Source organism: Carcharhinus amblyrhynchos, chromosome 5 (assembly GCF_965287045.1).
Source record: "Carcharhinus amblyrhynchos chromosome 5, sCarAmb.v2.hapA, whole genome shotgun sequence".
Lineage (NCBI taxonomy): Eukaryota > Metazoa > Chordata > Chondrichthyes > Carcharhiniformes > Carcharhinidae > Carcharhinus > Carcharhinus amblyrhynchos.
Genome location: NC_137328.1, coordinates 96,494,151 through 96,517,705, shown reverse-complemented (window position 1 = coordinate 96,517,705; position 23,555 = coordinate 96,494,151). Strand labels below are relative to the sequence as shown.

At 43.6% G+C, this 23,555-nt stretch overlaps 1 protein-coding gene across 6 annotated transcripts in view; it reads right to left on the bottom strand.

Moving 5' to 3' along the window:
- fcho2 (FCH and mu domain containing endocytic adaptor 2) overlaps positions 1-23,555 on the bottom strand; it is a 195,385-nt gene that overhangs the window by 130,402 nt on the left and 41,428 nt on the right. For all 6 annotated transcript variants that reach the window (XM_080189245.1, XM_080189246.1, XM_080189247.1 and 3 more), the window contains exon 2: positions 11,475-11,566. In XM_080189245.1, coding sequence (XP_080045371.1) covers positions 11,475-11,566 — 92 coding nt within the window. The remainder of the gene's footprint in view (positions 1-11,474; positions 11,567-23,555) is intronic.

Here is a 23,555-nt window from a genome sequence, read left to right as displayed (position 1 = left end):
CAAAGCTAGTCCCAAATGCCCACATTTGGCCCATATCCCTCTATACCAATCTTACCCATATAACCTCTAAATGCTTTAAAAAGACAAGATTGTACTACTACCTCTGGCAGCTTTTTCCTGACACTCACCACCCTCCATGTGAAGAAATTGCCCTTCTGGACACTTTGGATCTCCCCCCTCTCACCTTAAACCTATGCCCTCTAGTTTTAGACTCTCCTGCCTATGCCTCTCATTGTTTTATACACCTCTGTAAGATCACCCCTCAGCCTCCTATGCTCCAGAGAAAAACGTCTCAGGCTATCCTGCTCTCCTTATAACTCAACCATCAAGTCCCGGTAGCATCCTAATAATTTTTTTCTACACTTTCTAGTTTAAAAATATTCTTTCTATAATAGGGTGACCAGAACTGAACACAGTATTCCAAGTGTGGTCTTACTAACGTCTTGTACAACTTCAGCAAGACATCCCAGCTCCTGTATTCAATGTTCTGACCAATGAAACCAAGGATGCTGAATGCCTTCTTCACCACTCTGTCCACCTGTGACTCCACTTTCAAGCAGCTATGAACATGTACCCCTAGATCTCTTTGTTCTGTAATTCTCCCCAATGCCCTACCATTAACTGAGGAAGTCCAGCCCTGATTCAATCAACCAAAATGCATCACCTCACGTTTATCTAAATTAAATTCCATCTGCCATTCATTAGCCCACTGGCCCAACTGATCCAGATCCCATTGCAATCCAAAATAACCTTCTTCACTGTCCACTATGTCACCAATCTTGGTGTCATCTGCAAACTTACTAACCATGCCTCCTATATTCTCATTCAAATCATTAATATAAATGACAAAGAATAGTGGACCCAGCACTGATCTGAGGCACAATGCTGATCACAGGCCTCCCGTTTGAAAAACAACCATCTGCAATCACTCTCTGGCTTCTGTCATCAAGCCAATTTTGTATTCATTTAGCTATCTCACCCTGGATTCTGAGAGATTTAACCTTATGCAACAACCTACCTGTGGTACCTTGTCAAAGGCCTTGCTAAAGTCCATGTAGACAACATCAACTGCACTGCCCTCTTCTACCTTCTTAGCTACCCCTTCAAAAAACGCAATCAAATTTATGAACCATGCTTTTCCACTCATAAAGCCAAGCTGACTGTCCCTAATCAGTCCTTACGTCTCTAAATGCCTGTAGATTCTCTTTCTTAAAATACCTTCCAACAACTTACCCACTACAGATGTGAGGCTCACTGGTCTGTAGTTCCCAGGCTTTTCCCAGCAGCCCTTCTTAAACAAAGGTACAACATTTGCCACCCTCCAAACTTCAGGCACCTCACCTGTGACAATCGATTATTCAAATATCTCTGCTAGGAGACTCGCAATTTCCTCCCTAGCCCCCCACAACGTCCTGGGATACACTTCATCAGGTCCCAGGATTTATCTACTCTGATGCACTTTAAGACTTTCAGCATCTCTGTCTCTGTAATATGTACACTCCTCAAGACATCACTATTTATTTCCCCAAGTTCCCTAACATCCATGCTTTTCTCAACAGCAAATACGGATGAGAAATATTCATTTAGGATCTCATTCATCTCTTGTAGATCTGCACATAGATGACCTTGTTGATCCTTAAGAGGCCCTACTCTCTTCCCTTGTTACTCTTTTGCTCTTTATGAATTTGTAGGAGCTTTTTGGATTTTCCTTTGCCTTATCTGCCAAAACAATCTTGTGTCCCCTTTTTGCTCTCCTGATTTCTCTCTTAACTCTACTTCTACATCCCCTATATTAGGTTGTTTAAGTTTTAAGTTTATTTATTAGTGTCACAAGTAGGTTTATGTTAACACTGCAATGAAGTCATTGGTTGTGGAGGTTTGTTAAAGAAGCTATGGTGCAATGCATCCTGGAGACGTGCACACGGCAGACAAGGTGTACCATGATTGGAGTGAATGTTTAAGATGTTTTATATATTATAACAATATATGTACATTTAAATATTATGTCGGCACATAATTTCTGTCATCATATTTTAGTCATACTTTTTGAATGAATTTTTCTGGTTATAAAATCCTTTGCATAATAGTTTTTGCCTGTGTAAATTTGACACGCTAATTTCATAATTTCAATTTCAGGTTTTGGGCACAAATCACTCCAAATATTTGCTGCAAATTTCTGTCATTTGCATGTTGTTGTCAGGGTGTGGGGGAAAATGGGCTAATTGTATGTGGGGACAGTAATTATTGTGCCAATGTCTTTCTCCCTTTTGAACAAGCGTACTGGGCTCCAGTTCATGGCCACAAGGAAGAGAGCAAATACGGTAACAGTGGCATTGCTGGAATTGATGATGTACTCGCAAGTTCTTTCTCCCAGCGAGATAGGATGTCATCCAACCCCAGCCCCCCCACCTGGTCTCATGTTCCCTCCTACTTCAACACAGCCCTCCCTGTTGAAACTTCCCTTATTTTATTTCTCATAGCTTGGTTATCCTGATCAACGCTGTCATTTTTCTGAAATCAATGCAGTATTCATATCGATCACTGGGCAGCATAGCGTAAGTTAAGCCACAGTGAATTCGTAATGAAGGTAAGTAACTTGTACTGTCTCCAGCGCCAGAAATCTTATCTAACAGAGAAAAACAAACCTAAGACTAGTTAAGACACAACAGTCTTCCATGAGCACAAATCAACAAACCACAAAATTAATCACAGATGCTCAAGTGCATGCTCAACAGGTTGAATAAACTTTCACAAATAGTTCACATCCAAATATTATGTCTGGGCTTTTGATAAAACTTGACATTAATGTTGGAATATACAAGTCAAAAGGACAGGGAACAAGGGGTACATAGGAACTGCAATGGTTCAAGAAAACAGCTCACTATCACCTTCTAAAACGCAACTCAGGATAGGCAATTAATGCTGGTCTAGCCAGCAACGCTCACATCCCATAAAATGAATTTAAAAAAAGAACTCACTGTGAAGCAAATTGATTTGATTGCTAACTAAGGAGAGACTAATCCACCAAATACAAATACTGTATTGAGCTAAAGGAAGGCTAACTTCAGTGAGTGAAAAGTGATCAGGCCCAGTTCTGACAAAAGGTCAACATGAAAACCTAACTCTTTTTCTCCTCCACAGTTACTGATTGACATGCTGAGTACTTCCATTATTTTCTGTTCTGATTTCAGGTTTCCAACAATTGCAATATTTAGCTTTCATATTACTGACGAGGCCCAGATAGACCATAATCAAAGATTGACAGGAGTAACAGTAAATGAACAATGGGAGACTTTAAAGGGTAACTAATTTGGTTCCAGACTACACAAGGTACATACTACATATATTAGACCAGGTAATATGCAATGAGACATAATTAATTAGCAATTCATAATAAGAGGTCCTCTAGGCAACAACATGATGGAATTCCATATTCAGTTTGAGGCTGAGAAAAATGAGTTTATGACTGGTGTCTTAAATTTAAATAAAGACAATCACAAGGGTATGAAGACTGAGTTGGCTAGTGGGCTGGTAAAATACATGACATAGAAGTAGCAGGCATTTAAGGAGATATTTCATAGCTTGCAGCAAAGATATATTCTATTAAGAAAAACTCTATGACAGGGTTTCCCAAGCCTTCAAGCTGCAGATCCCTTCTGACGTCCCAAGAATACTGAAAGCCTCAACCTCAGTTGCTCCCAGCAGCCCTCCCCAACCCAGCCTTGGCTCTTCTCGGGCTCTCCCCAAACCAATCCGGTTGGACCAACTACAGAACCCCTGCAGGAAACCCATAGAACCCAGTTTGGGAACCCTTGCTCTACAGGAAGAATCTTCATTCATAACTAACCAAGGAAGTTAAGGATGGTATCAAATTAAAAAAAAAACTGCCAGTGCTGCTAAGATTAGTGGCAGGAGAGAAGATTGGGAAATTTTAGAAAGCAATAAAAATGACTAAAGAAAGGGAGAAATTAGAGAAGTAGAAAAAATTAGCAAGAAATATAGAAACAGACAGTTAACACTTCTCCAAGCTTTATAAACATGAAAAGAGTGGTTAAATTAAGAATTGGTCCTTTACACGATAAGACTGGGGAATTAATAATAGGAAATATGGAAACAGCAGAGGCCATCAGCAAGTATTTTGTATTTGTCATCATAGTAGAAGACACAAAAAGCATCGCAATAAATCAAGAAGCAAAAGGGGGGAACAAACTTAAATCAACTGTGATTACCAGAGGAAAAGTACTGGGTAAACTTTTGGAAAGAAAGGTTGACAAGTCCCCTGGATCTGATCCTGCATCTTAGAGTCTTAGGAAAGTGGCTGTAGAGATACAAATGCACTGGTTGTAATTTTCCAAAATCCCATTTATTCTGGAACGTTCCCAATGGATTGGAAAATTGCAGCTGTAACACCAATGTTCAAGAAAGGAGTGATGGAATAGTCCCCATTTGCTGGATGGGTGTAGCTCTAACAACACTCAAGAAGCTTGACACCATCTAGGGCAAAGCAGCCCACTTGATTGGCACCACATCTACAAACATCCACTCCCTCCACCACCAAAGCTCAGTAATAGCAGTATGTACTATCTACAAGATGCACTGTAGCAAGTCACCAAAGATCCTTTGAACAACACATTCCAAACTCACAACCACTTCCACCTAGAAGGACAAGGGCAGCAAATACATGGGAACACCATCACCTGCAACTTCCCCTCCAAGGCACTCCCCGTCCTGACATGGAAATACATCACCATTCCCTTGGATCAAAACCCTGGAATTCCCTCCCTAACAGCATTGTGGGTCAACCCACAGCACATGGACTGCAGTGATTCAATAATGCACCTCACCACCACCTTCTCAAGGGCAACTAGGGATAGGCAATAAATGCTGGCCAGCCAGTGGCGCCCATGTCCCACGAATGAATAAAAAAAAGTCAGAAAGCAGCAAATTATAAGCCAGTTAGCTTAACATTTGGCAGTTGAAAAATGTTAGAATCCATTATTAGAAAATAATGGCAGGATATTTAGAAAATTGTTATTCAATCAGGCAGGGAAAGGGAAATCATGTTTGGATAATTTATTAGTGTTCTTTGAGGAGGTAAGCAGGACAGATAAAGGAGAACAAATATACGCAGTGTATTTGGATTTCCAAAAGGTGCCACATAAGAATTTACTACTCAAGACAAGAGTTCATGGTGTTGGGGGTGATATATTAGCAATACAGAGTATTGATTAACAAGCAGGATAAATGAGTCATTTTCAAGTTGACAAATTGTAATTGATGGAGTGCCATATGGATCAATGCTGGAGTCTCAGCTATTTACAATATCTATTAATGACTAGGATGAAGAACATAAGAAATAGGAGCAGGAGTAGGCCATCTAGCCCTTCGAGCCTGCCCCGCCATTCAATAAGATCATGGCTGATCTGTCGTGGCTCAGTTCCACTTTCCCGCCCTCTCCCCATAACCCTTAATCCCCTCTCTTATCAAGAACCCATCAACCCGCTACTTAAAAATATTTAGCGAGGCAGCCTCCACCACTTCAACGGGCAGAGAATTCCAGAGATTCACCACCCTTTGAGTGAAGAAGTTCCTCCTCAACTCCGTTCTAAACCGCCTCCCCTTTATCTTGAGGCTGTGCCCCCTAGTCCTACTGTCTTTTTTGAGCGGGAAGAGTCTCTCCACCTCTATCCTATCCATCCCATTCATTATCTTATACGTCTCAATGAGATCTCCCCTCATTCTTCTAAACTCTAACGAGTACAAGCCTAGTTTATTCAGCCTCTCCTCATAGCTCAATCCCCTCAACTCCGGTATCAGCCTAGTAAACCTCCTCTGCACTCCCTCCAGGGCCAAAATATCCATGCGCAGGTGCGGCGCCCAAAACTGCACACAGTACTCCAGCTGCGGCCTCACCAATGCCCTATACAGCTGCAGCAAGACCTCCCTACTTTTATATTCAATCCCCCTCGCTATGAAGGCCAGCATCCCATTCGCCTTCCTGACCACCTGCTGCACCTGCAAGCTGGGTTTTTGCGACTCATGCACAAGGACCCCGAGGTCCCTCTGCACCGTCGCCTGCTGCAGTTTTTCGCCACGTAAGTAATAGTCCTTCCTACCATTCTTCCTATTCTTCCTACCAAAGTGGACCACCTCGCACTTGCCAACATTAAATTCCATTTGCCATTTCCTGGCCCATTCGCCCAGCCAATCTAGATCCTTCTGCAGACTCTCCACACCCTCCGCACAATTTGCCTTTCCCCCAATCTTGGTGTCATCAGCAAATTTCGACACCCTGCACTCGGTTTCCTCCTCCTGATCATCTATATAAATGGTAAATAGCTGAGGCCCCAGCACCGACCCCTGGGGCACCCCACTAGTCACCAACCGCCAATCCGAATAGCACCCATTGACCCCCACTCTCTGCCTCCTATTTGACAACCAATCCTCTATCCACGCTAACACCCTACCCCCAACTCCATGTCCCCTGACCTTCTGCAATAACCTCTTGTGAGGTACCTTGTCAAACGCCTTCTGAAAATCCAGAAAGACCACATCCACCGGCTCTCCTCTATCCACTGCCCTAGACACATCCTCATAGAACTCCAGTAAATTTGTCAGACACGACTTCCCTTTAATGAAACCGTGTTGCGTCTGCCCTATCAAGCAATTCCCTTCAAGATGCCTCGCAATTTCCTCCTTAATGACGGATTCTAACATTTTACCTACCACAGACGTTAAACTAACCGGCCTATAATTCCCCGCCTTTTGCCTGGCACCCTTCTTAAACAACGGCGTAACATTAGCCGTTTTCCAATCTTCCGGCACTTCCCCGGAATCCAGCGACGTCTGGAAAATAACCACCAAGGCATCCACTATAACCTCCGCCATTTCTTTCAGAACCCTCGGATGCATTCCATCCGGTCCTGGGGACTTGTCCACAATCAGCCCCTCCAGTCTGTCGAGCACCACCTCTCTAGTAACAGTAATGTCATTAAGACCCTCCAGTCCTACCACCTTTCCATCGCTAACACCCGGCAAATTTTTCACGTCCTCCTCCATGAAGACAGAAACAAAAAAGTTATTCAAGACCTTAGCCATTTCCCCATCCCCTACTTGTTAACAATATATAGGTTGAAAAGCAAGATGTGAAGGGAATACAAAGAGTTTGCAAAGGGACAGAGACATGCTAAGTGAGTCAGGAACAATTTGGCAGATGGAGTACAGTGTGGAAAAATGTGAGTTATATACTTTGGTGAGAATAGAAAGGCAGAATATTATTTAAATGGGAAAGACTACAGAATATTACAGTACTGAGGGATCTGAGCATTCTCTTGCATGAATCACAAAAAAATTAACATTTGGACACTGCAGATAATCAGAAAGGTCAAATTAAATGTTGGCCTTTAATGCAAGATTGATGGAGCATCATAGCGAGAGGATTTTGCGTATAGGAATAAGGATGTTTTAATGCACTTGTGTGGGGTGATGGTGAGACCATACCTGGAGTATTGCATTCAGTTTTGATGTCCTTATGTGAGGAAGAGTATTCTTGCTATAGAGGGAATACAGCGATGGTTGGGATGGTAGGACAGTCATTCGAGGGGAGACTAAATCAGGATTATATTCATTGGAGTTTAGGAGAGTAAAAGGTGATTTCATAGAAGGTTATAAAATTCTAACCGGATTAGACAGGGTAGATTCAGAAAGAATGTTCCTGATGGTGGGGGAGTCCTGAACTAAGGGTCATAGTTTGAGAATAAGGAGTAAACCTTTTAGGACTGAGAAGAGGTGAAATTTCTTCACTTAGTGAATGAATAATCATAATCACAATGAATAACAGAGTAGGCTCGAAGGGCCAAATGGCCTACTGTTCCTTCTATTTTCTACGTTTGTTTCTACGTATAAAAGTAGGGAAGCCTTGCTCTAACCGTACAGGGTACTGGTGAGCCCTCACCTAGAATAGTTTTGGTCTCCTTACTTAACGAAGGGTATAGCTGCATTACAGGCAGTTCAGAGAAGATTCACTAGGTTGACTGCTCAGATTAGGTTGCCTTGAGGGAATGTTGAGCAGTTGTATGAAATACTCCCATTTTGCCTGAATGAGTGTGGCTCAAACAATAACAAGAAGCTTAACGCCATCCAGGGCAATGCAATCGATTTGATTGGCCACTACCTTAAATATTCACCCCACCACCACTAGAACACAGTGACACCACTGTACACCATCTACAAGATGCATTGTAGGAACTCACCAAGGCTCCTTTCCAAAACCACAAGTTGTACCAACCAGAAAAGAAGAGCATCAGGTGCACAGGGACACCTCCAAATCATACATTATTCTGACCAAGAAATATATTGCTATTCCTCCAAAATGTGTTGTGCGTCAACACCCTTGTACTTCCTTCTGAACAGCATTGTGGGCATAGCTATGTCACATAGGATGGAATTCTCCTTTCCTGTCCCAGTGAGTTTAGTAGTGGATGGGAGCAGAGAATCTAGCAGGAGCCAAAAGGTTGGAAACCCACCAGCACAAAATCACATTGCAATTCTCCCAATGGAGGATTAATGACAGTCAGTCTTCCTACTGGCTGGTGATGTGACTGCCTTTTGCATTCATTTGCATCTCATGAATACTCACTAAAACAGCTGCCCGCTGGTCCCCCATCAAGCCTTCCAATCATGCTGGCGTCAAACCCAAACCCAACTGCTAAAGAGTGGCATGCGCAAGATGGCCGGATAAAGCTCTGATCAGACCCCATTTGGAGTATTATGAACAATTTGGGCTCATATCTAAAGAAGAATGTGCTGGCCTTAGAAAGGGTCCAGAGGAGGTTCATAAAAATTATCCCTGGAATGAAGAGTTTGTCATATGAGGAATGGTTGAGTACTCTGGGTCTGTACTTGTTGCAATTTAGAAGGATGAGAGGGGATCTTATTGAAACGTACAGGATACTGCAAGGCCTGGATAGAGTGTATGTGAAGAGGATGTTTCCACTAGTAGGAAAAACTAGAACCAGAGGAAACAACCTCAGGCTCAAGGGATGATCCTCTAAAACAGAGATGAGAAGGAATTTCTTCAGCCAGAGTGGTGAATCTGTGGAACTCTTTTTCGCAGAAGGCTGTGGGGGCCGCATCATTGAGTGTCTTTAAGATAGAGATAGATAGGTTCTTGATTAATAAGAGAATCAGGGGTTATGGTGAAAAGGTAGGAGAATGGGGATGAGAAAAATACCTGCCATATGTGCCAGGTGGCATAATTCTGCTCCTATGTCTTATTGTCCTCAGTTGACAAGAGGCTTCAAAGTGTGTGCAACATTGCCATAGTGCTGCGTTGCTCCTAATCCTCTGTACACTAGTCTGCAGGAGCAAACTAATTGTGACCTCCAGCTCCATGCAAAGTAGGTCTTCATAGGCAGCGCCTTGCTGCTATACTAATGGACCCTCCTGTGTCACTGAGGATCCCCCCCACCCCCGCTATCACACACCAGTCCTTCAGCAGTGTGCTGTGGGACTCATGCAGTCACGCAACAAAGATCTGAAAGGGTGAAGTGTGGTGGGGTGGAGTACGCTGAGGCAGGGTATGGGGGAAGGGGAGGTACAGGAAGTAGTTGAAGGGGGGTTGTCTGATGAAGGCAAGTTTGGAGGGGGGGGAGCAATGTGGAAGGAGGGCTGTGCAAGGAGGATGTTGAGAGGTTTTGGGCTCAAAATGTCAGACAGAAGGCAAAGAGGTGGATGAAGAAAATGAACAATGGAAGGCAGAAAGTAGATTGAGAGGAGAAAAGCAAGTGTGTACTGGAAAAAGTGTAGACTTTTTTTTAAATTTGGAGCCAGGACCTTCAAGCCTGTCAGCTGAGGGCAGGCGGACGAATCAGCTGCCAATCCTCCAGGATAGAACAGCAGAACTTAACTGTGCAATTTAATGAGGTTCCAAGTGCAGAATATGGCATGGGATTCTACCATTCTGGCCAGTGGGAAAGATGCCGCTGGTGCCACCTGCCACGACACTCAAATCTCAAAATAGAGAACTCCACTGTAGACTGTACTGGTTCAGGGAAGTGACTTGCTACCTCTCAAGAGCAGTTAGGGACGAACAATAAATGCTATGCCTGTGACACCCACATCCCACGAATGAATATGGAAGAGTTTTTCAAAGACGCAAAACATTTTGTATTCATATCTGTTTCCTGTGATTACAACCACTGTTCTACATTTGTCATGGAGTTGGGGGTAGGGTGTTAGCGTGGATAGAGGATTGGTTGTCAAATAGGAGGCAGAGAGTGGGGGTCAATGGGTGCTATTCGGATTGGCGGATGGTGACTAGTGGGGTGCCCCAGGGGTCGGTGCTGGGGCCTCAGCTATTTACCATTTATATAGATGATCTGGAGGAGGGAACCGAGTGCAGGGTGTCGAAATTTGCTGATGACACCAAGATTGGGGGAACGGCAAATTGTGCGGAGGGTGTGGAGAGTCTGCAGAAGGATCTAGATAGGCTGGGCGAATGGGCCAGGAAATGGCAAATGGAATTTAATGTTGGCAAGTGTGAGGTGGTCCACTTCGGTAGGAAGAATGGTAGGAAGGACTATTACTTACGTGGCGAAAAACTGCAGCAGGCGACGGTGCAGAGGGACCTCGGGGTCCTTGTGCATGAGTCGCAAAAACCCAGCTTGCAGGTGCAGCAGGTGGTCAGGAAGGCGAATGGGATGCTGGCCTTCATCGCGAGGGGGATTGAATATAAAAGTAGGGAGGTCTTGCTGCAGCTGTATAGGGCATTGGTGAGGCCGCAGCTGGAGTACTGTGTGCAGTTTTGGGCGCCGCACCTGCGCAAGGATATTTTGGCCCTGGAGGGAGTGCAGAGGAGGTTTACTAGGCTGATACTGGAGTTGAGGGGATTGAGCTATGAGGAGAGGCTGAATAAACTAGGCTTGTACTCGTTAGAGTTTAGAAGAATGAGGGGAGATCTCATTGAGACGTATAAGATGATGAATGGGATGGATAGGATAGAGGTGGAGAGACTCTTCCCGCTCAAAAAAGACAGTAGGACTAGGGGGCACAGCCTCAAGATAAAGGGGAGGCGGTTTAGAACGGAGTTGAGGAGGAACTTCTTCACTCAAAGGGTGGTGAATCTCTGGAATTCTCTGCCCGTTGAAGTGGTGGAGGCTGCCTCGCTAAATATTTTTAAGAAGCGGGTTGATGGGTTTTTGATAAGAGAAGGGATTAAGGGTTATGGGGAGAGGGCGGGAAAGTGGAACTGAGCCACGACAGATCAGCCATGATCTTATTGAATGGCGGGGCAGGCTCGAAGGGCTAGATGGCCTACTCCTGCTCCTATTTCTTATGTTCTTATGTTCACTGGGAAAATAATACAATGACTACATTTGTTGTCTGACAGAAAAGGAATAATTTGAATTAAATTTATATTTCTAACACGAATAATCCATATAAGTGTGGAAGTGTCTCAAAAACAATTTAAATACCTTTCTCTGATGAAGTCTGCCAAGTCTTTTGTTGATGTTTGACCATGTTTCATATTATGATAAAGGACATCAAAGCCATTGTTCTTCTCGCCCTGAAAATAGCAATCTATTTTAACATTTGAACTTTGAAAAAGGTGACTAGATTTAATATAAAAGTAAACAGTAATGCAAAACAAAACAACACATTCAGCTTTTACCTTGTCTTATATTTGGGCACACGCATTCACTTAAAACCAGAAACATTTCAAATTAAATTTCCAGGAACAAACCAGCATTTCATAGAATAAGTTTTTCTCCACGAAACTCCAGTAATCACTGGTAGGTTTAATCCATAAGTTCAAAATGAAACACCCAGGCAATTCAACAAACCAGTCTCAAATACGTTATGCATCATTGTCCACGTGGCTGCAAGGTGACGGGGACTGGGAGCTGAATGTACAGGGGTATCAAGTGTTTAGGAAGGATAGGCGGGAGGAAAAAAAGGGGGGGGGGGGGGGCGCGTAGCTCTGCTGATTAAGGATAGCATCAGGGTGGTAGTAAGGGATGATATAGGAGCCAAAGAGCAAAAAGTGGAATCGTTGTGGGTGGAGATTAGGAACAGCAAAGGGAGGAAGACACTGGTGGGTGTCGTTTATAGGCCCCCAAATAATGATCTGGAGGTGGGGCGGGCTGTTAACGTGCAAATAAATGCGGCGTGCAGGAATGGAACGGCGATAATTATGGGGGATTTCAATCTACATATTGATTGGTCGACCCATGTTGGACGCAGTGGGCTTGAGGAAGAGTTCTTGGAATGCTGCCGGGATAGTTTCCTTGAACAGTGTGTGTTGGAGCCGACGAGGGAGCGAGCTATCTTGGATCTGGTGTTATGTAATGAGGCGGGTAGAATTAGGGACCTTGTGGTGAAGGATCCTCTTGGGAAGAGTGATCATTGTATGGTGGAGCTTCTGATGCAGATGGAGGAGGAGGAAGTGGGTTCCTGGACATGTGTCCTTTGTTTGAACAGAGGGGAGTACGGTAGGATGAGAGAGGAATTGGCGAATGTTGATTGGGGGAGCGCGTTGGAAGGTAGGTTGGCTGAGGAACAGTGGAGGATCTTTAAGGAGATCTTTCTTGGTGCTCAGCAGAAATTTACTCCGAAGGTTAAAAAGGGTCGTAGGAGGAGAGATAGTCAGCCGTGGATAACGAAGGAGGTAAAGGAAAGTGTTAAATTAAAAGCGGATGCGTTTAGAGTAGCTAAGAGTAGTGGGCGAGAAGAGGATTGGGAGAGGTTTAAATGTCAACAAAGAATGTCAAAGTAGTTGATAAAGAAGGGTAGGATAAACTATGAAACTGGGCTAGCGCTTAATACAAAAAAGGATGGTAAGAGTTTTTATAAATATATAAAAAGGAAGAGGCTGACTAGGGTGAACGTTGGACCCTTAGAGGATGAGAGGGGGGACTTAGTGGTAGGGGATGGGGAAATGGCTGAGGCCTTGAATAACTTTTTTGTATCGGTCTTCATGGAGGAGGACGTGAATAATTTGCCGGGTGTTAGCGATGGAAAGATGGTAGGAGTGGAGGGCCTGAATGACATTATTGTTACTAGGGAGGCAGTGCTCGACAGACTGGAGGGACTGATTGTGGACAAGTCCCCAGGACCGGATGGAATGCATCCAAGGGTTCTGAAAGAAATGGCGGAGGTGACAGTGGATGCCTTGATGATTATTTTCCAAACGTCGCTGGATTCCAGGGAAGTGCTGGAAGATTGGAAAACGGCTAATGTTACACTGTTGTTTAAGAAGGGTGGCAGGCAAAAGGCAGGGAATTATAGGCCGGTTAGTTTAACGTCTGTTGTAGGTAAAATGCTCGAATCTGTGATCAAGGAGAAAATAGCGAGGCATCTCGAGAAGAATTGTTTGATAGAGCAGACGCAGCACGGTTTCGTTAAGGGGAAGTCGTGTCTGACGAATTTATTGGAGTTCTATGAGGATGTGTCTAGGGCGGTGGATAGAGGAGAGCCGGTGGATGTGGTGTTTCTTGATTTTCAGAAGGCGTTTGATAAGGTCCCTCACAAGAGGTTATTACAGAAGGTCAGGGGGCATGGAGTTGGGGGTAGGGTGTTAGCGTGGATAGGGGATTGGCTGTCAAATAGGAGGCAGAGAGTGGGGGTCAATGGGTGCTATTCAGATTGGCGGTTGGTGACTAGTGGAGTGCCCCAGGGGTCGGTGCTGGGGCCTCAGCTATTTACCATTTATATAGATGATCTGGAGGAGGGAACCGAGTGTGTGGTGTCGTAATTTGTTGATGACACCAGGATTGGTGGAACGGCAAATTGTGCGGAGGGTGTGGAGAGTCTGCAGAAGGATCTAGATAGGCTGGGCGAATGGGCCAGGAACTGGCAAATGGAATTTAACGTTGGTAAGTGTGAAGTTGTCCACTTTGGTAGGAATAATGGTAGGAAGGACTATTACTTACATGGCGAAAAACTGCAGCATGCGACGGTGCAGAGGGACCTCGGGGTCCTTGTGCATGAGTCGCAAAAACCCAGCCTGCAGGTGCAGCAGGTGGTCAGGAAGGCGAATGAGATGCTGGCCTTCATAGCGAGGGGGATTGAATATAAAAGTAGGGAGGTCTTGCTGCAACTGTACAGGGCACTGGTGAGGCCGCAGCTGGAGTACTGTGTGCAGTTTTGGTCGCCGCACTTACGCAAGGATATTTTGGTCTTGGAGGGAGTGCAGAGGTGGTTTACTAGGCTGATACCGGAGTTGAGGGGATCTGGCATAACCTTACCTACACAGAATTATTGTTTAGCTCAAAACATTTATGGTCAAATTAGTACCGTGATTGCAATGGAACTTGTTTAAGTACAGAATTTCTGGTGATTCATTCGCCAAAGACTGTAATAGAATCAACATTCCTAAGTTGGTGAAGAAGTACATAAAGCTAGGTGGAAAAATAGGCTTGAAAATATAAATACAAAGTGTTTCAAAAGTCTAGGTGTGTAACTTGTTATAGTAGTAGAATACAAAAGTCTAGTTAGGAATTCTTTTCTCCAGAGTTGAAAAGATATGTTTACATTATAAGAAATAAAGAGCGGTACGGTAAGCACAGTAGTTAGCATCGCTGCTTCACAGCGCCAGGGACCCGGATTTGACTTCCAGCTTTGGGTTACTGCCTGTGTGGAGTTTGCACATTCTCCCCATGTCTGTGTGGGTTTCCTCTGGGTGCTCCGGTTTCCTCTCACATTGACCCGAACAGGCGCCAGACTGTGGCAAGTAGGGGAATTTCACAGTAAAGTCATTGCAGTATTAATGTAAGCCTTACTTGTGACTAATAAACTTTACTTTTACTTTACTTTATAGTTCCTTGAAATATTGCTATTATAATTTCAGGGTCTATCATTGAAGAAAACAGCTTCCTAACTGCTAATCTTGTTCCATGACAAAGTCCTTGGGCTGAATAAAATGAGGAAAACAGGGAGGCAAAACGAAGTTGGTGTGGAGCCAACCTGCCTTCAAGCAGGTCCATCCTGCAGCCATTGTATCTGTAGAATGGCTTGGTAGGGCCAGTGTGGGATCCCTACCCCTCAATGTGGAGGAAGTCTCACCCTCTGGAACTGCAAGCCGATCTGATTGGCCAAAAGATCCATCAGTCCCTGCAGCACCAAGAGCGTGTGAGTGGCCATTGTCAGGACTGTAACGAGGAGGTGGAAGGCCTTATGGATCCACGGAACTGATAATTCCAGAGTCTTGGACAAGAATGGTTTCTGGAGGGCTGGACACAAAAGCGGTATAAGGGTGGGAGAGGAATTTGGGGTAACAACTTTGGTGCAGTTAGGAGAAAAAGTGGGGCTTGATTTTAGGAGGGGCCACCCCCAATCTGCAAAGGGCAGTCTTCAAAGATCAAACTCCCACTTTCTTCCCATTCTTCAAAGGTTAGGTTTATAACACTGGGCTGCCCATATTAAATATTTTATGGCAAGAGCAGCATATTATCAGAGTCAATTGGCTTGGTAACAAGCTTAATGATCTTCGATAACATATCTGAATATGACAGGCAGGCTGCAGCTTTTGGCATCCGCCCACTACCTGTATTATGGGGATGAACTCACTCACTCTATTTTACATGTGACAACCACTGCCCCCCCCATGGCAGGAAACATACCAGTCAGGGACATGTACAATGCAGCCCCTTGTTTAGATTGAGTTTTGAAGGAATATTATAATTGTCATTCCTTGATTTTAAGCCTGGTGTAGTGGCATGCCCATTATAGTTAGACTGTGTAGGAAGTCTGGAGCGTATAGACTTCCCAATAGAATCAATGCAGATGTATTCTTTTAGTTCACCTGAGATCTTTTCTAAAAGATTTTCATTCAAATGTAGCAAATCATCATTTTTCGTACAAATAGCTTTCCAATAATGTTATTTCAAGAAGTTGTTCCAGCCAGTTTGCCACACTTAACCAATTCCACCATCTTATCCACAAGTCTCATGCTATTCCCATGTTTTGTCATTCCATCCTTACTATGACATCCCCATCCCATTCCTTATATCCCTTGCATGTCTTCTCCATCCCTCCCCATTAACCGCATCTCATCCCTCAAAGAGCTAATCTCACTAGCCAGAGTAACTTTGTCAGAAACACTTCACTGTTTCTTCCTCCCCCAATTGTTGGCAGCCACCATATACCCCAAGTGACTCTATGTGCACCCTACCAAATAAACCCACGAAGAAATGCCCCTCATGAACCTACTGATAAATCAAAATAGTCCAAACAGACACAAAATTAATACTGTCATATATCTGATGTTAATAATCCACGTGACCAGAAAATATGTTGCCAAATAATTAAAACACAATTTTGTTTTTCTTTTGTGTCATGAGTACTTGCTTGACTGTATTACAATTCTGTTTTTAAAGGTTACAACTTAAAAGTAAGTAAAACTGTAACTCAAGATGACTCCTCAGAACTATCAGGGGCTTTATGGATTAAACTATTTTATCTCTCAAGCAGACAAAGAGGACAAAGATACTTTTTCTAACACTGGTTCACTGTGGCTTTGGCCAGAAGACTAAATAAGAATCTCCATCAACACCTTTGTTGTAAAAATGCAAACTTACCATGTCAAATCTAAAGGCTTTAGCCACTAATTGAAACCACAGACGAATGAAGGATAAAAGACTGCGAGCTGAATTACCACAACACCTTAATTGGGACCATGACTCTACAGTGCCGAGAAGTCAAATGACACAGTGGCCATTTTGGCCCCACACTAAAAACAAAGCTGAAAATTCGAACTACTTTTTACAGACACCTTCACAGACACAGGCAGAATCCAACAGGCAAAGACATAGAATCCCTACAGTGCAGGAAGCCACGTGGCCCATTGAGTCTGCACCAACTCTCTGACAAAGTATCGTACCCAGACTCACTCGCTGCCCCCGCCCAATCTCTGTAACCTCACACATTTACCTCACTGATCCCCCTAACCTTCACACCTTAGAACACTAATGGGCAATTTAGCATGGCCGATCCACCTAACCTGCACATTTTTGGACTGTGGGAGGAAACCCATGCAAGCATGGGAAGAACGTGCAAACTCCACAGTCACCCAAGGCCAGAACTGAACTGAGTCAGCAGTGCTAACCACAGTACCATCCATCAATCGCTGCAGCCACTTAAGCAGCAAAGTAACTACTTACAATATTTTGGAAACTAAATCTATCTCTCCCTCCTCTAACCTGTTCAACCTTCAATCCTGTCTGTGAAAACAACATCCAGGCAGATCAACTCTGGGAACAATTGCAAATACTGAGAACACTTGTGTTTTCAAGACCATCACTTCTGCAGAGGTCAATCACGAAACATCAGGTACCAAAGTAGAGAATTACTGTTTTACTTGCAACTATACCTAATGTTTTTGTGAGATAGTGTGGATGAGTTGTGTGAGTGAGATGTCATAGTTCTGTTAACCTCCAGAGCAAGTGTGTGAGAAATAAATTAGCATTTTTCCTGCTGGGTGATTTAAATTGACACAATCACCCTGAGGATAAGAAAATACATATATCCACATACAAATATATTTGATTACAAGCAATGAAAAATAAAGTCTTATAATTGCCCACTGAATTTATTCTTTTATGGATGTGTGCATCGCTGGTAAGGCCAGAAGTTATTGACCATCACTATTTGCCCTTGAACTCTTATTATATCATCTCAAAGACCCTTTAAGACCAACTACATTATTGTGAAATAAAAAAATGCTGGAAAACCTCAGTAGCCAGGCAGCATCTGGGGAGAGATAAACAGAGGTTGAAATTCTCCTAAGACTCTGCTGGCATGTTCAATAGTGGGTATGGGAGTTTGGCTGGAGCCACACTGGCAGGAATTTACAGTGTGATTTTCTACTGGTGCCTGCCATGGCAGATTGGAAAACGCAACAGAAACTGTCATGAACCTTATTTGCATCTGATTAATGGAAGGCAAATGAAGGTCTGATTCCCGCACTCCAGGTTCTTCACAATATCAGCAGGAAAACAGGGTTGGAGTAATGCAGCGTGCAATTGTTGGGACTCAGCTGAACAATAACTGGGGCTGATTCCAGAATTCATGACAGAGGCTGCCCGCAACCCTGGATCCTAGAACAGTGTAACAATGACTTAGTGGAACACCTGCAGGCAGACCTTCCTCATTTGGTGTCTTAATGGGGTCTATCTTCCAGCCTCAACGTTCTTGGAGATCAATCTTCATTCTCAGGCGGTTCATCTTCCAGTTTCAAGGTTGCCCCAGAGATACATCTTCATTTTCAGATAGTCCACCTTTTTTCTAATGTTTGTCAGTGATGTTCTTGCCTTTCTAATATGGCATCCAGACATAAGATGGACTACATGCCATCCAAGCCTGCTCTGCCATTAACTATGGTGTAAAACACCCAGATGCATATTTAATTAGAACAAAGCCAGAAAGTCTCCATGTTCCCCACCAGGAGAATTAGCCTCAAAATGGGAAAATTCCACCCAGAGTTAATGTTTTGAGTCCATATGACTCTTCTTCAGAGTTGAAGAGTCACATAGACTTGAAACATTATCTCTGTTTCTCCCCCAACAGACGTTGCTGGACCTGCTGAGTCCTTCCATCATATCTTATTTTTATTCCATACTCTCAGCATCTGCAGTATTTTGCTTTTACATTATTGTGAATCATTTTAAATTATATTTATTCCTGCAGGAGAAACTTCCTGCCCTGGCTACAAGGTGGAAACATTAAGGCATTGCTATTCTCTTAGAGACTGATTGCTTTTAAAAAGAGATGTGAATTTCCCAAAAACAAAAAGTCACATGACAAGTTTTCACAGTTTAAAACTTTTAGTGTAACAAACTAAAATCAACATGGACTAAATAGTACTTAGTAGGCAACTAATACTTATACTACAGAAACCTTTAACTTAAATGCTGAAAATATGTTTTTCCTCATCGATGATCTAGGAACAGAAAGCATAGACTCAGAATAAAGCGGTGCCAACTTAAGACTGAGTGGAGAAGAAATATCTTCTCTCAGACGGTTGACTTTCTTCAGAATTACTCGGAGAATGTGGGGGAAGAGTCCTTCTATATATTTAAGGCTGAGATAGATTTAAGATCAGTAAGGGAATCAAGGCTTATGGGGAAAAGGCAGGAAAGTGGATGTGAGGAATCAGATCCTATTGAAAGGCAGAACAGGCTTGAAGGACTGAACATCCTATGCAAGTTGCTGTTTCTTATGGTCTTGACATTAACTTTTTAACACAACTGAAAACCCCCATGCCACGTTTATACATTACACTTCACGTTTCCCTGCCCAAAGGGCAGATCATCCTTTTAGTGCTAAATCCTTCGCTCAATATTCTAAGCATAATCTAATGGATTTTCTATAGCAAGACAACCTCTGTTAACTCCTTGGCCTTTAACTCTCCACAAACCTCATTTCAATAAGCCAACATTTTGTCTTCACCAACATACTGTTTGGTGATTGATCTAAAAACAGTCCATAACAGTTGCAAGATATGGCAGTACGTCTTCTCTAAAATTCTTTGACTGACTCCCAAAATCTGTGAATATGTACATAGCAAGGCAAGCTAACTCTGCCTGTGTGTTCTGATATTAAAACTTGCACCTTACTTTCACCAAGTTTCAATTTGAGTTTCTGTCTCCATAAAACACGAGTCTGTGTCTGGATAGATTTAGTATGAAATAACATGGGTTTATGTTGATCCTGGACCGGTAGACGGGCGCCACAACAGCTCGGTGACTAGCACTGCTAGCTGTGCAGATACATGGATTTGGGCCTGTGTCTGTGGGAGTTTGTGCATTCTCCCTGTGGTTGCATGGGTTTCCTCCGGGTGCTCCGGTTTCCTCCCACACCCCAAAGATGTGCTCTTAGGCTGATTGGTTTTACCAAATTGACACTATTCTCCCCTGAATCTGGCTAAGTTAGGGGTTCCATTCGTAGACACGCAGGGTAGAATAGGTGTAGGGTGATGCGGCGGCGCGGGCTCGTTGGGCCGAAGGGCCTGTTTCCCGTGCTGGGTTGTTCTTTGTTCTTTTTGTTCTTTATGTCTGGGATGATTTTGTAGGGGGTCACATCCCCCACTCCAAACTATTCCTCTTTACCTTGAATTAAAGGAAGCAGTTTAAAATATAACTATTGTAAAGCTCAATGTTTAAAACAGAGACCTAGTAGGGGGGCCTAGTGACAAAGTGCAGTTGAAATGAAACCATGTCACCTTTGTTTTCTTTGCAGAAAAGCTGCAAGGTGGATCTCACATTGGGATAAACACAGGGAACATAAATGGGTTTTGCCAAATGGCCTGTTTCTATGCCATAAATTTTATGTAATCCTATATGCAATCCTGGTTTTGGGCCTTTAGTCATTGGATGGTGCTTGGCATGAAGCTGTATTCACAGACCTTCTGCCACTAGGTGGCACTGCAAGAGGCTGCCCTTGACCACCCATTTTTTAAAATCAAATTTTCACTTTTCTTTTACTGTTTTCAATTATTTGAAATACAAGTTGTTCCAGTTTTTTTTTTGGGGGGGGGACTGTTAACCCAATTTACATCTGACCCATTTATATACATCAAGTTCAGACCTTTATCTAACTATTCCTTAGCTGCCATGGTATCGGGCCTTCAGCCTAATGCTCAAAGCCATCTGTTTTGTCTATCTTTGTCCCCAGATGGTCATTGTAGTCTCCTGTTTTGAGCCTGTCACCTCACTTTTTGTGGTCCAGGTTTCTCACTATTCTGCACACCCCCTTACCTTTGGGAATTTTCCTCCCAACGCATGTTTTCAAGGAGGCTAAACCACCATTGAATTGTTAAGAATTCTTTCCAGCGCATAATATTTATAGCATACAAATAGCCTTTATGAGCTTAAAGTATATTCAAGAGATGTTTAAATTTAAGCTTATGGCTTATCCAATAGACCTGAGATACAGAAGAGTGTCACAGAAATGAAGCAGTGCTGATGCAACAGCTCAGTTCATTAATTATAGACTACTCAGCCTAACATTATAGTATGTAAGTTTTCACAGCACATAATTAATGTAGTATAAAATGAATAATTTTAATAAAATTATGCGTTAATTGAAGAATTTGTAAAAGGCTGCTGTATCTTCCAAATAACGTTCTGCTTCTCTTCCTACTGTCTGATTTCTCTGCCTCCACTTTGGGTTCTCCGTTTCCTATCCTCTGCTATATCCATCGAGGAAAGTACAGGCTTCTCATCTCCCGCTACCTCCTTCCCATTTCCCACGGAAGACTGTATCTTCTTAAAAGAACAAAAAAAAGTACGGCACAGGAATAGGCCCTTTGGTCCTCCAAGCCTGTGTCGATCACGATGCCCTAATAAAAGTAAAAAACCTTTTGCCCTTGTTCGGTCCATATCCCTCTATTTCCTATCTATTCATGGACCCATTCAGTTACCTCTTAAATGTTGCTGATATGCCAACTTCCACCACCTCCTCTGGCAGTGCATACCAGGCACTCTGAATGAAAAACTTACCTCGCATATCTCCCTTAAACTTTCCCCCTCTCACCTTGAATGTGTCCCCTTGCAATTGAAATTCTATCCTTGGAAAAAGTCTATCCACCCTATGTCTCTCAGTTTTGTAGACCTTTCAGGTCTCCCCTCAGCCTCCATCTTTCCAGTGAAAACAATCCTAGTTCATTCACCCTTTCCTCACAGTCAACATCCTCAAAACCGTGAACCTTCTCTGCACTCTCTCCAAAGCTTTCACGTCCTTTTGGTAGTGTGGTGACCAGAACTGCACACAATACTCCAAATACAACCTAACCAACATTTTAAATAGCTGCAACATGATTTTCTAGCTCTTGTACTCACTGCCCTGGCTGATGGCAGCAAACTTGCCATATGCCTTCTTAATCACCATGGCCACCTGTGTTGCCACTTTTAGGCAACAGTGGACCTGCACACCCAGATCCCTCTGTATGTTAATGTTCCTAAGGGTTCAGCCATTTTCAGTATAATTCACTCCCAAATTTGATCCTCCAAAATGCATCACCTTGCATTTGTCCATATTAAACTCCATCTGCCATTTCTGTGCCCAAGTCTCCAATCTAGCAGACCTGACAACTTTGTCTGCAGGAAATGTGCCTAGTTGCAGCTCCTCATAGACTGCATTATTCGGTTGGAGCAGCAGATGGACACACTGCAGAGCATACAGGGGGCAGAGAGTGCGACAGACACTAGTTACAGGGAGGTTGTCACACTACAGATTTAGTCAGGTAGATGGGTGACTATCAGGAGAGGCAGGCAGGTAATGCAGGAGGCGCCTGTGGCTATTTCCGTTTCAAACAGGCATCCTGTTTTGGATACTGTTGAGGGGGATAGCCTGTCAGGGGAAGGTACCAATAGCAGCCAGGCCTGTGGCACCACACCTGGTTCTGCTGTAGAGCAGCGTCGGGCAAACAGCAAGTGAGCAGTAGTAATAGGGGACTCACTAATTAGAGGCACAGATAGGCGTTTCTGTGGCCGCAATCCAGACTCCAGGATGATGTGTTGCCTCCCTCGTGCCAGGGTCAAGGAGGTCTCAGAGCGGTTGTGGGACATTCTTAAGGAGGAGGCTGAGCAGCCAGGAGTCGTCGTACACATTGGTGCCAACAACATGGACAAGAAAAGAGATGAGGTCCTAGAGTGTGAATATAGTGAGTTAGGCAGAAGGCTAAAGTGCAGGACCTCAAAAGTAGTAATTTCTGGACTACTATCAGTACCACATGCGAGTGAGAGGAGTAGTAGGAAGGTTAGGCAGATGAATGCTTGACTTGAAACCTGGTGCAGGGGGCAGGGATTTAGATTTTTGGATCATTCAGACCTCTTCTGGGGAAGAGCTGACCTGTTCAAGAAGGACAGGTCACATTGAACTGGAGGGGGACTAATATCCTGGCGGGGAGATTTGCTAGAGCCACTTGGGAGGGTTTAAACTAGCTTGGCAGGGATGTGGGACCCAAAGCAGGAGGGAGAAAGAAGAGAAGGTTGAGGACAGCACAGAAGTTAAAGAAAGCACAAAGCAGTAAAGGCAGTAATCCTAGTACTAGATAGATCAGGCAAAAGCAAGACAGAAGGGAAGTCCAGATTAAACTGCATTTATTTTAACGCAAGAGGCCTGATGGATAAGGCAGATGAACTCAGGGCATGGATGGATACATGGGATTGGGATATTATGGCAATTACAGAAAAATGGCTAAGGGAAGGACAGGACTGGCAGCTCGATGTTCCAGGGTACAGGTGCTATTGGAAAGATAGAACAGGAGATAAGAGAGGTGGGGGAGTTGCACTTTTAGCTAAGGAAAACATCACAGCAGTACTGAGGGGGGATATATCCAAGTGTTCGCCCACTGAGTCTATATGAATTGAACTGGGAAATAAGAAGGGGGAAATCACTTTGATAGGATTATACTATAGGCCCCCAAATAGTCGGCAGGAAATTGAGGAGCAAATATGTAAGGAGATTACAGATAACTCCAAGGAAAATAGGGTGATAACAGTAGGGGATTTTAACTTTCCCAATATTGACAGGGACAGCCATAGTATTAGAGGCTT